Source organism: Lissotriton helveticus, chromosome 1_1 (genome assembly GCF_964261635.1).
Source record: "Lissotriton helveticus chromosome 1_1, aLisHel1.1, whole genome shotgun sequence".
NCBI lineage: Eukaryota > Metazoa > Chordata > Amphibia > Caudata > Salamandridae > Lissotriton > Lissotriton helveticus.
In genome coordinates, this window is record NC_136057.1 from 1887887457 (window position 1) to 1887900366 (window position 12910).

The 12910-nt window shown below is 49.8% G+C and overlaps 1 protein-coding gene across 1 annotated transcript in view; it reads right to left on the reverse strand.

Annotated features, from left to right (window-relative positions):
- Window positions 1-702: 702 nt before the first annotated feature.
- Window positions 703-12910, reverse strand: part of LOC144754529 (uncharacterized) — a 148428-nt gene continuing 136220 nt past the window's right edge. Inside the window, exons 5-6 of the mRNA XM_078642453.1 lie at window positions 6328-6395; window positions 703-872 (exon numbers count right to left, since the gene is read on the reverse strand). Coding sequence (XP_078498579.1) covers window positions 703-872; window positions 6328-6395 — 238 coding nt within the window. The remainder of the gene's footprint in view (window positions 873-6327; window positions 6396-12910) is intronic.

The following is a 12910-nucleotide window of genomic DNA, read 5'->3' on the forward strand; positions in this document are numbered from 1 at the left end:
GTCATTTTCCATGTAGATAAACAGGGTGCATTTAAAAAAAAAGATTGTTTTATTTAAAAGTAAGGTGTGTCTGTGACTCTAGCCAATCGTTGTGGGTCGCAATTTGTGAACTGCCTCCTGCATATTAATGCGGTAGGTCGAACTGTGACCCACTACTATTCAGAATTTTGTGAACTGGCCTATTAATACATGTCAGTTTGCAAAATTCCTTTCCATGTGCAAATAGTCGGTGTGCAATTTGCGGCCACTTTTAGCAAATGGAAAATTTGTACATCAAGCCCATGGCATCGCTGATAATGTGAATTCATCAGGTAGCCTTATCAAACTGGTAAAATATTTTTTTTTAATGTAGTATTTTTCTGGCATGATTGCATTGGACCACTGTAATCATTCCAATGAACTCCACACAACTATGGGGAACGTGGGAGTCACAACTCCTAGCGCATGTAATGCCTCCTGCCAAGCGTCAGCCATTGTCTATATATTCCACAGACAGCCTGCACCATATTCAGATAGGAAAGTTTGGTACTCTCTGTATTCTGCTTGGGATCACTCAACTTGATAATCCAAGCCTCTAATGTATTTCATCCCCATCCTGCATCTATTGGGATCTAATCACCATTGTCCTGTTAGTGATGGCCCAGTCAGGTCAGGCTTAGAAATGACGCACGTGTTTTGTTACCTCTGACATGCTCTACATATTCACCTGATCCGCGCGGTCTCTCTTGGCTCCTCTTCTATCAGCGACGAGAGGGAGGTGTGGTGCATGGACTCTGGAGTCCGGGGGAAACGTTGACCCAAGGCTGGATTCTTCATCATTTGGCTATGAAGCTGGCTCAGCCCTTCCTGGATTGGCCTGTTGTGCAGCCTCTCTGAAAGAGAAAAACAGTGAAAATGAGACGGTCAGTCTTAGGGAGGTGTGTGTGTGAAGAAGTAGTGGTGAGAACTTCCGTTATGACCTAAGTCTTATCTGTCCATTCGCACTTCCATCATGACCCAAGGCTCAGTTTATTTTATTTATTTATTTGATTTTGACAGTTTTATAGCTAACAAGACCCTTGCGGATATCAAAGTGCTTTACATTAAGTAAGGTTCATTATACATCAGTTCAATGCATGTTAACAACATATACATACCATCATATAACAGTAAAGCAGTAAGATAAAGCTCAAAAACAATCCAGTTGAGGCAGATAAAGGGTAGCTTTAATGTCTAATATATCTAAATGGAAATTTGTCATAGTAAGGATTACTAAGAAGTTTCTTTAGATTATGCTCAGGAGCATTTTGCCATGAGAATCGATTTTACTTCCTTTTTGAAAGATGCACTAGAAGCGTTAAGTCTGGTTTCTGGGGGTAAGGCATTCCAAATGTTTTCTTCTTGTTGAATCTTTGGGGTTTCAGTAGTAGGTTGTCCGCACTTCTTGAAGATCTTATCCTACCAGAGATCGTCAGTTTCTGTGCCAGATGGCTGGGTGCCTGGTGATGCAGGGCTTTATGCATCATACACACTATTTTCAGATGAATTCTGGCTTCCAGTAGTAGCCAATTCAAGGATTTTAGGTCTGGGGAAATGTGGGCCCTTCTTTTAGACCCAGTGATGAGTCTCGCTGCAGCATTTATTGAAGGTCTTAGAGGTGCCGTTGTAGCTTTCGGAAGGCCACACAGAGAGACACATGCGTATTCTACACTGGGGATAAGTTGTCCATCCACTTGATTCATTCACCTTGAAAAGCCACTGAATTGAGGAGCAAATGTATACAGGGATCAGTTACTATCACTGGTGAGAAAACATTCATTTCTTATAAAAAAAATCCAGACTCTTGTCAGAATGTCAGCTGTCATACTGCTGTGACACCCAATGCTTGTGAGCCACAACTTTGTAATAATTACAGGATAAGCACTGACTATGTAAGTGTTTGCCATTTAGATCAATTTAGATTAATTTATGTACATGTATCTAATGTGGCTATGATGACATTTAGGCAAATGTAAAATCCCTGATGCACATGTCGGGCCCAGTATATTAAGGTAAAAGGATAAAGCTACCTTGAAGGTGACTCTAGTAATCCTTATTAAAATCACTCTCTTCTTGTCAGGTTATTTGTCTAAGGCCCCTGCCTGAAGATTGTCTAGAGACCGTTCCTGAAGCTAAGGAAAGAATACTCACCTGGTGGGTGCCTAGCAGCATGCATGCAAACCTCCTGCAGATAGGGCCAAGTGCGCTACAAACGCAAGTCCTGCAGAGGATTGACAGAGTGCTAGTGGTGTCCTGAGGCGGAAAGCCGGGACGTGAGAGTGTGTGTGCATTGCAATTACTTATTTTAAACTTCACTGCGCCCGTATTTTTTCTACTCCACTTACTGTTTTTTTAAATTGTGGTAATGTACTCTTGTGCGGACAAGGAACCGCTCACACCCTTGATTAGCCTCTCTGACCTGTTGCTGCCCCATTGTAGCCGATTAGGCGCTGCTTGGGGTACAGCCTTTAGGCGACGCCATCTTGGGTGAGATGCAGGCGAGCAGTCTAGTGCTCGGCCCCTCCCGCCCTCGTAGGTACAAAATGGCCCCCACATTTGGGGAGCACAGCGGACGGGCGCAGCGGCATGCCGAAGGTGCGCCAAAGGTAAGCCCGTCTGCGCCCGTCCGCGCACGAGCCGGGCAGAGGGCTAGAAAGAGGGAGGAGCTCCTATAACTAAAGTCTGGCCCCCACATCTGTAGGCACCAACTTGATGTATCATTTTGGAAGGGTCCGGTGAGTTGCCGAGGATGTCAGAAAACCTTCCCCTGGACACAAATTGCCGCTCTTACAACTAGGAAAAATGTCTTAATGGGGGGGGGGGGGGTTAATTAATGCTAGATCCCTGCCCAAACATGCACTACATATATATGATTTACTAATTGAAGAAAACTTAGACAGTCTTTTTGTCACGGAAACGTGGCTTAAATCATGGTGCACCCCTGACATCGTGCAAGCCCTACCACCGGGATATTGTATACAAAGAGCGGACAGAGGGAAAAAACGGGGGGCCATTATTTCTAGGGATTCACTCAACTGCACTGTGGTTGAACTACCAGATCTTAAGGAGGCCGAAGGTATGGGCTTTCTTATCAAGATCACTGACACTTTCACGTTTGCGGGTGCCTTGATCTATTGCCCCCCGGGCCCGTGTAAGGGCTTCCTGGAGAGCATTGGGGAGGCTTTGAGCACCCTGGCACTCCGGTTCTCTAATTTCACGATACTCGGGGATGTTAACATCCATCTGGAGTCCCCCACAGATGCGTCAGCAATCTCTTTTAGGGACACCATGGACGTCCTAGGGCTAGACATTCGTACCACACAGCCCACTCATGAGGCAGGCCACACTATTGACTGCATTTCTACCAATCTAACTGCACTTAAGGCCAAACATCCTATGGCCCAAACATGGACAGATCATGCGCTGGTACCCTTCACTCTATCAATAGAAGGTTCTAGGAAAGGCAAGTGGCATGGAAAAAACACTCAGGTTAGGCAGGAGGAATGGAAAGCCGTTATGGGACACCCGGAACTGACTGAGTTAGCCAGGGATTGTAGGCCTCAGCTGATAGGACGTCCGGACGCGGATAATAACACTTTTAGGGAATGGATGTTCGAACTTAAAGACAAAGCAGGCCCGGTAAGATATAGAAATAGGACTGGCCAAAAGAGACAATCGGCTCTGTGGTTTGACAGGCTGCTTAAAGCAAAACAAGGGGAGGTACGGAAAGCTGAGCGTAGATGGCGGAAAAGCTACTGCAATGAGGAGCGCGGGAAATATAAAACAGCTAGGAGCGCATATCATGCACTGATCAAACAAGCCAAAATGAAGTTTTATACGGCAGCGATAGAGACTGCCAGTTACAAACAAAAAGCTATTTTTAAGATTGTAAATGGCTTTAATAAGCCCAAAATATTAGTGCAAGAAATCCCGCCCTCAGAGAGTCTCTGTAATACCATTGCAGATTTCTTCGAGGAGAAAGTACAGGGACTTACTAAGGAGTTCGCAGTCCCTGTCATAGAGTCAGGAGATGGTAGCCATGAGGGGAACCATGCTGTGGACCAGCTGGCGACCTTTCGGCCAATCAGTTTGGAGGAAACTCATCGGGCAATACTGGCGGCCAAGTCCGGTTCACCATTTGACCCGTGCCCCCCTATGCTCCTACACTTGATTGTGGAGGTAGCTAACCCAGTGATCAATGAAATTGTAAACATTTCATTGGCCACAGCCAACATGCCTCCAGAATGGAAACTAGCGGCGGTTAAACCGCTGCAGAAAAAACAACTGCCCGACCCCACCACATTATCCAACCTCCGACCAATCTCATTACTCCCTGTACTGTGTAAGATCACAGAGTCTTTTTCTAACAAACAGATTACCAAGTTTCTGGAGGATAGCGAGGCGTGGCACCCCAATCAATCCGGTTTTAGAGCACAGCACTCTACCGAGTCAGCTCTCCTGTTCACCACAGATACCATCCGCATGGCTCTGGACCAGGGTAAGAAGGCCGTCCTGATCTTATTGGATCTGTCGGCGGCCTTCGACACGGTCTCGCATGCCATCCTGATTGACCGGCTAATAACATCTGGCATTACTGGCACAGTCCTGGAATGGATTAAGAACTTCTTGAGTGGCAGGAGACAAGTGGTCACCTTGGGGGAATTTTGCTCAAAGGAGAAACTCCTAATGACGGGAGTGCCGCAAGGGTCCAGCCTGAGCCCGACATTGTTTAATATCTATACTACCCCTCTGATTAGGCTGATATCATCATTTGGCATCGAAGTGGTGGCATATGCCGATGATACCCAACTGATCCTGGTCCTTGACAAAGACATTCCGGACTGGGAAGAAAATCTCAAATGCTGCCTGATGGCTACATTCGATTGGATGAGGACAAACCACCTGAAATGCAATACGGGCAAGACTGAGATCATGCCAATGGGCCCACAAAATGAGTTTGTGCCCAAACTATGGTGGCCAGAGAAGACAGAAATACCGCCTCACACCACTGACTCGGCCCGGAACTTGGGAATACATTTTGACACCGCCCTGTCTTTTAAGCACCAGGCACTGAAAGTAGCTGGGGCATGTTTCGGCATTATCAAGGGACTAAAGAAGTTTTTCGATCTGCTCCCATTTGAGGCTAGAAAAACGGTCACAGTTGCCCTTGTAACATCAAGGATAGACTACTGTAATAGTCTATATGCAGGAACTAATAAAGTGGTTACCCATAAACTCCAGATGGTGCAAAACGCAGCAGCCAGATTAGTGCTGAAATGGCCGAAGAGATCTTCAGCATCTGCCGCATTAAACACCTTGCACTGGTTACCTATAATCAAAAGGGTCCTTTTTAAGATATTGATCATCACCTTCAGAGCCATCCACTCCTTAGGGCCAAAGTACCTACGGAAGAAGTTTTCTAGGTATCACCCAACACGTACCCTACTTTCCTCAAACGCTAATCTGCTGTCTGTTCCAGCCTTCAGACTTAGCACAAGAGGGGGTAAATCTTTACCAGTACTAGGATCAAAAGCCTGGAATACGCTTCCCCCTCACCTTCGGGCAATAGAGAGGGAAAAGGAATTGAAAACCTGGATCTTTAAGCTACAGGACACCAGCGCTAGAGCACTAGTGTGATAGTTGGACTAGTTAACTCAAGCAGTCTGACCGTCTCATACATCTTTGGGTCACTCATGGGCGCCTAGATGCTCCTTGGAGCGACAGTAGCGCGGTATAAATGACGCATTACATTACATTACATTACATTACCTAACTTAATTGCCCCGAAAACATTGTGTTGTTGGTCGAAACATGGTGGTGAGAGGAGGATAGTGAATATTGGCTGTAGAAAGAAAATAGGAATAGGTCAGTCCCCATGAAACCTAATTTTGGGGCTAGGCCTATCTCCGCTAAAACAGGACCTTTTGGCCAACCTGAGCATCATTGCATCCAAAGAATAATACCTGCAGAATATATGCTAAACTGGCTACACGCCTGGCACATATCCAAAGATACCACTGATGCTGATGTAGCTCTGGTACAGGGTGGAGGATCCAACCCAGAGCCATGAAGGTTATGAGAAAGACAAATACAGGAACAGCTGCATTATGGGAAAGCATCTTTTGATGATGACATGCCTTTGCCACTTCCTCTATGGGCATATGTCCTTGGACTTTTGAAGTTCAGTGGAGTTCTTTACCTAAACTGATTGCATGTCGGTAATGTACAGAGTGGAGAGGAGGGCATGTTAGTGGTCTAATGCGCAAGGAGGTCCAGATACAAAAATCTGACTTATGGAACCATGCAAACCTGGTAGCATTCCTCTGCAGTCGCCAACAGTTGGGCCCTGGATGTTTACTGGATGCAGCGGCTTCATCCTGGGCACAAAAAAAAATCACATTAGTTTCAAATTGTAAGAAATTTATATGACTTTCAGCAAGGGCCACGGTTGTGAAAAAGGGGTTCTATGTGCTGTGAAAGACCAAGAAATGCTAAAGCTATCAAGCTTGCGTCACCGTTTTAGGCAACACGAGCCACTGAAGTCCTGCCTTCTTGGAATAGTTGGGCACATTATCAGGAAATAAACAAAAGTGTAAACATCCCTCGTGCACATGCAAATAAATTGGATACAACTCAAAATCACTCTAACCAGGAAGGTTCCTGGAGAGCGCCTCTGTGTTGAGACCAGAAAATGGATCACAATGTGAGGGAGGAAGTCCACTGGGGATAATCCGAGGGATGATGTGGAAAGTAAAGTAAGACAGGGGAGGGATAACCTGTCAAGTGTGTTTTTTTCTTTCGAGTTTGCCTCCTCCCTTGCTCCCTCAGTCGCCACACCCCTGCATGTGGGCTATGTGATGAGGTAGTTACAAGGAGAGAGTATGAGAATCAAAGGCTGTTTGACTGGGAGGTAGAGATGGAGACAGAGTGGGAAAGGGAAAGCTTTGTGATGGGGCAAGTGCAAAGAGAGAGACAGAGGGGCTGTAGGCCGAGGGCTGTGTTAGTAGGCACCCAGAGGGGAATAGGGGAGGGATACACTCAGCGGTGCGTGATGGTGGTAATAATCAGAAAACAGCTGTAAGAATGGTTCGGATGCACTGGTATTGTTATTTTTAAATATATACTGAATTGCTTCATATGTTGATGTACTCACCACAGAAATAGATAAACATCGCCATCACGTGGTGGACTTTTGTTAAGTGCTGGTGTTGAGAATTAGGTGATGGTGCAGAGCACTGGCAAACACCAGCTCAAATTAAGCACTAAACAGAGAGGTGTGTGGTTGGACAAAGAGGAAGTCAATAGAGGGTTCAATTGAAGTGTGTGCACATGTTGGGATAAATACAGTGGGATAAACTGAGGGCTTTTATGGGCAAGTATTAAGAAGGGGAAAAGCGAACAAGGAGATGCCATCTTCGTATAGTGAAGAGTTATGGACTGTTTCATGTGCACGAGGGAAAGAGAGAGAAGGAGAAGAAAATGCTATGTGACAGGGGTTGGAGTCTGGGCAGAGCGAATAGAAGAAGATAGCAGGTGGCTGTATGGCGACTGAGGAGGAGAGTGAAGGAAGCAGCCAGTGGCAGGGGGTTGGAGGGGGTTGAGGGTAGGCTTGTCACTTGCCCAGTGTTTTACAGGCATGGCTGGTATTTTTATCTCCAAGTCGGTAAACTATTTCAAAAATGTTATTAAAAGCGAACACATTTGCCACGTTAAAAAAGAATACAGAATATTTATCACATTTATTTTCAAGGATGTGCACCTGTGCTTTCAGGAATCCAAAAAAGTAAACAAACAGTTGTAATTTGTTTCTTGAAAATGTGTTAACTCTAAGGCTGACATTTCGAGTTCCCAGAGTAGAATGCCCGGTTACTCATCGGTAATATCCATTACTCCGAGTCCTGGTCTCCCCGTCCCATTCCTGATACATGAGCAGCTAGTCTGCTCCACAGAAACCCCTACCTAGCTGAGCTGTTTGCACTTCCCCCTATGATGATGTCACCATCACGTGACTACAAAGGGGGAAGTGCAGCAAACAACATCCTGAAAATACCAAAGATACCCAGAATGAAAAATACAGACAATCACCCAAACAAGAACCCAAACCAGGGAGGGAGGGAAGGGCTCAGGAATGGGACGGGGAGACCAGGACTCGGAGTAATGGATATTACCGGTGAGTAACCGGGCATTACCTCCTCATCCTGTCTCCCCGTCCCATTCCTGATACGTGAGCCCATACCCAAGCACACGGTGATTGACAGAAAAAAACAGACCACACAGGTTTGAGAAAACAAACAGGTCCATTTAATTCACAAAAAAAACAGTACATGTCAAACATCATGCACCGCAGAAAGGACATGAGCCCCAAAGGCAGCAGAGGCTGCCATCCCCAACTGAAGCCGGTAATGGGAAACAAAAGTATGGGGAGAAGCCCATGTGGCAGCATTGCAAATGTCCCTCAAGGAGGCCCCCTTGAACATGGCCCAGGAGGACGAAACGCTCCGGGTCGACCGACCCTGAACAGAGGAAGGCAGAGGACAGCGGGCAGAGTCGTAAGAGGAAACCACAGCACCCCGGACCCACCGAGACAAAGTGGACAAGGAAGGACGAAGCCCCAGCCCCGAGAGGACATAGGTGACAAAGAGGGAATCAACCTTCCTGAAAGCAGCCGTACGCTCCAAGTAGATGCGGAGAGCCCTCAGCACATCCAACGAATGGAGGAGCACCTCCTCAGGAGAGGCAGGAGACGGAAAAAACACAGGGAGAACAATATCCTCCTGACAGTGAAAGGAAGACACCACCTTAGGGAGAAAGAACTGACTCGGGCGGAGAATCACCTTATCCTCGCAAAAACGCAAGAAGGGCGGGGAAGCCATCAGCGCCCCAATCTCACCAACCCGCCTGCCAGAAGTAATGGCCACCAGGAAAATAACCTTAGCAGAAAGGAATTTCAGGGCCACGGAGTCCAAAGGCTCGAAAGGAGGACCCGTCAAAGCCCGCAGAACCAGGGGAAGATCCCAAGGAGGCACAGGAGAACGGGAGACAGGACGCCGAAGCAAGAAACTCCGCAGAAGGCGGGCCACCAACGGGGAGACAGAGGCAACGGAGGAACCCCGAAAAGCAAGAACGGCAGCCCACTGAGCCCGCAGGAAAGAAACAGCAAGACCCAGGAGGAAACCATCCCGCAGAAAGTCCAAGACCCTCACAGCGTCACAGGAGGCAGAAGAAAGACCCTTCCCAAGGCACCAAGAAGAGAAATTCTTCCAGTGACGGGCATACGATTGCCAAGTGGAAGGACGTCGAGAAAGCTGAAGACAATGGGCAACCTCCACCGAGCACCCGAGATCCAGCAAACTCAACCTCTCAAGTGCCAAACCCCCAGCCAGAGGCGGCGCAGAGATGCAAGGCTCAGAAGAGGAACCCTCAGAGGGGAGGGACACAGGGGAAACCGCCAATGAGGGCGAACAGAAAAGGCCAGCAGAAGGGGGTACCAAGACCGCCGAGACCACTCCGGAACAACCAGGAGAACCTCCGCCCGATCCCAACTAATCTTCCGGAGGACTCTCGGAATTAAGGCAAACGGAGGGAAGGCAAACAGCAGACCCTCCGACCAAGGAATCGAGAAAGCATCGGTGGCCCATGCCAGAGGAGAGGGAACGATGCTGCAAAACCGAGGAAGAAGGGCGGACTCCTCCGAGGCAAAAAGATCCAGCCAAGGAAGGCCGAACCGGAGGACAATCAGATCGAATAGAGCCGGAGACAGACAGAGGGACACCGAGGACGGGAACACCCGGCTCAAAGAGTCCGCAGGCCCATTCTCCGTCCCCGGAAGATAGACCGCCGTCAGAGACAAGAGATCCGATTCGGCCCACAGGCCGATCTTCCGGGAAAGGAGAAACAGGGCACGACACATGCCCCCCTGGCGATTCACATAAGCACGAACCACCTGATTGTCGGTCTGCACAGAGACCGCCCGACCCGAAGGAGAGGAGCGAACTAAAGAAGAGCCAACCATACAGCCCTCAGCTCCTTCCAGTTCGACGACTGGAGGGACTCGAAGCCGGACCACCGACCCTGAGCCATGGAGGCACCCAGAACGGCCCCCCACCCCAGAGCACTGGCATCCGTGGAAAAAACGACCACAGACAGGGGAGGAAGGAGATCGAACCCCTGGGACAGAGGCAGAGGGGACAACCACCACTGGAGATCCGCCCGAATCCCCAGAGTGACAGGGATGAGAGTCTCGAAGTCCAAGGAGGCAGGATCCCAGTGAGACAGGACATGATGCAACAGGGGGTAGAGATGCAGCCTGGACCAAGGAAGGAGATGCAGAGTGGACACCATCTCCCCCTGACTCCGCAACCAGAGATGGGCAGACACCCGGGACTGGGACAGAAGCCAGGAAAGGTGACGAAACAAAGTCAATTGGCGCTCCTGCGAGAGAAAAACCATGTCCAAGTCCATTCTGAAGAGAGCCCCCAGGAATTTCAGGGACTGGGAGGGCACCAGGGAGGACTTCCTGTGGTTGATAAGGAACCCAAAGGACCCCAGCAGAAGACACACCCGGTCCACATCCAACAGAGCCTGCGAAAAAGAAGGAGAGACAATCAACCAGTCATCCAAGTAAGGAAAAACCAGCAGCCCCATGGAATGAAGAATACCCACCAGAGGGGCCAACAGCTTGGTGAACACCCTGGGCGCAGAAGAAAGGCTGAACGGGAGCACCCGGAACTGAAAATGCCGGCTCCCCACAGCAAACCGGAGGAAACACTGGTCGTCCGGATGGACAGGAACATGAAGATAAGCATCCATCAGGTCCAGGGACGCCAGGAAGCCACCCGGAAGGACCAGAGGCAGGATGGACTGGAGAGTCACCATCTTGAAAGGACGATGGAGAACGAAGCGATTGACCCGTTTCAGATCCAAGACAGGTCGAAGATCCGAAGTGTCTTTCTTGGAAACGAGAAAAAGAATGGAGTAGCACCCCATGCCCCTCTCCAGAGGAGGCACCTCCACAACAGCCCTCTTCACCAACAGGAGCCGTACGCCGGCCAACAGAGCCTCTCGCCGCAGAGGAAGACGGGGCAGAGGGGTCCGAACAAAACCCGGAGGAGGAGGAGAGGAAAACTCGATCTGGCAACCCTCCGAAACAGTCCGAACCGCCCAGGCATCCGGAACCGACAACCACTGGTCGCTGAAGGACTGAAGGCGACCACCAACCGCCAAAGGCAGAGAGTCATTGGGAGGAGGAGGAAGCAGTGGCGGGAACACCAGCAGCGGCCCGGGGCTTGGCACTTCCAGGGGCCCCCCGGCCACGACCCCTGCCACGAAAGGGCTGAGAAGCGCCACGAGCAGGAGGCCCAAAGGTGCGACGGTAACCAAACCCACGACCCCGGGAAGGGGGGCGGACAGGAGCCACCAGCTTGCGATTCTCCGCAGATTGCTTGACCAGATCCTCCAACCGAGGACCGAAAACCTTGGAACCATCAAAAGGCAACTTAAGGAGGACCGACTTCTGCGAAGAGTCCGCCTTCCAGGAACGCATCCAAATATGACGACGTGCAGCGATGGAAGCACCAGAAGCGGCCGCCGCCGCCCCCAAATTGTCAAAAGAAATATCCGACAGGTACCGAACCTGCTGCTCCATCAAAGACAAAAGAGGAGTGGCATCCTCGTCGTCCAGCAGCAAAACCGCCAGGGACTGGAAATCCTTAAGGAGCGACTGAACCATATAATTGGAGTAGGCAGTCGCACGGACGGAAAAATTGGAAGCAGCATAAGAACGCTTTACAGCACCCTCAATTCGCTTATCCACAGCGTCCGTAGGCAGAGCGTCCTCAGAAACGACCAAACCCTGAGAAGAGAGGCCAGCCATCAGATTATCCACCTTCACAGCCTGAGGGAATTCAGCAGAAAACCCCTCCAGAGGGTAACGCCGAGACAGGAAACGCGGAAAAGCTGACTTATCCACCTCCTGCCACTCGTGGGACAACAACTTGCGAATAGCACCGTGCAAAGGCAAAGAATCCGGAGCAGGCTGGACATATTGCGTGAAGAAGTCATCCTCCAAGACATCAGCGGCAGGAGGAGAGAACCCCAAATTGGACCGAACATGTGCAAAAAGGTCAGAGAGCTCAGCACCCTGAACAAAACGTCCACGCACACCCTCATCCTCCTCAGGACCCAAATCATCCTCCGGGTCAGCCGGGGGATCCACTGAAACACAAGGTCTCTTGGGAGGAGGACCAGCCGCATCCCTAGCCAGGAAAGCAGCAGCCACGGCCTCACTAACAAGGAGGCGCAGGGCATCCAGAGGGGACGCAGAAGAAGAAGCCTCAGCATCCATGAAAGCACAAGTCCAAAAACCACACCAAAAGGCAAAAACAAGGACAAAAAAACATCCAAGAAGGACCCCATAAATACAGGACGAGGACCCGAACACCTGTGGCAGGTAAGGCAATGGGCCGGCATAAAACAGCCCAATCAGCAGTCCACACGCCCCCAAAAGCAGAAAAAACAGGAGCGCCACAACACCAGCCCCTGCAAAGCCCCAGCCCGCTAAAGCAGGGCGAAAAAGGACCAGAGGAAACCCAGGGACGGCCGCTGGAGCAGGCCAACCCGAGCCCGGTGAGGAAAAGCACAAAAAACAGCCGCTAACGCGAGCCGCGTGAACAAACAGTGCCCCCAGAACATAGACGGCCGCTAACGCGAGCCGCGTGTACAGACCAAGCCCCCAGAACAGAGACGGCCGCTAACGCGAGCCGCGTGCATAGAAACAGCCTGGGGGGAAGCAAAAACCATAGACGAAAAGACGGCCGCTAAAGCATGCCGCCGACCACATCCAAGAAACAGCAGGGAACTCACCTCAAGAGAACACCCAACAGCACAGCCAGGA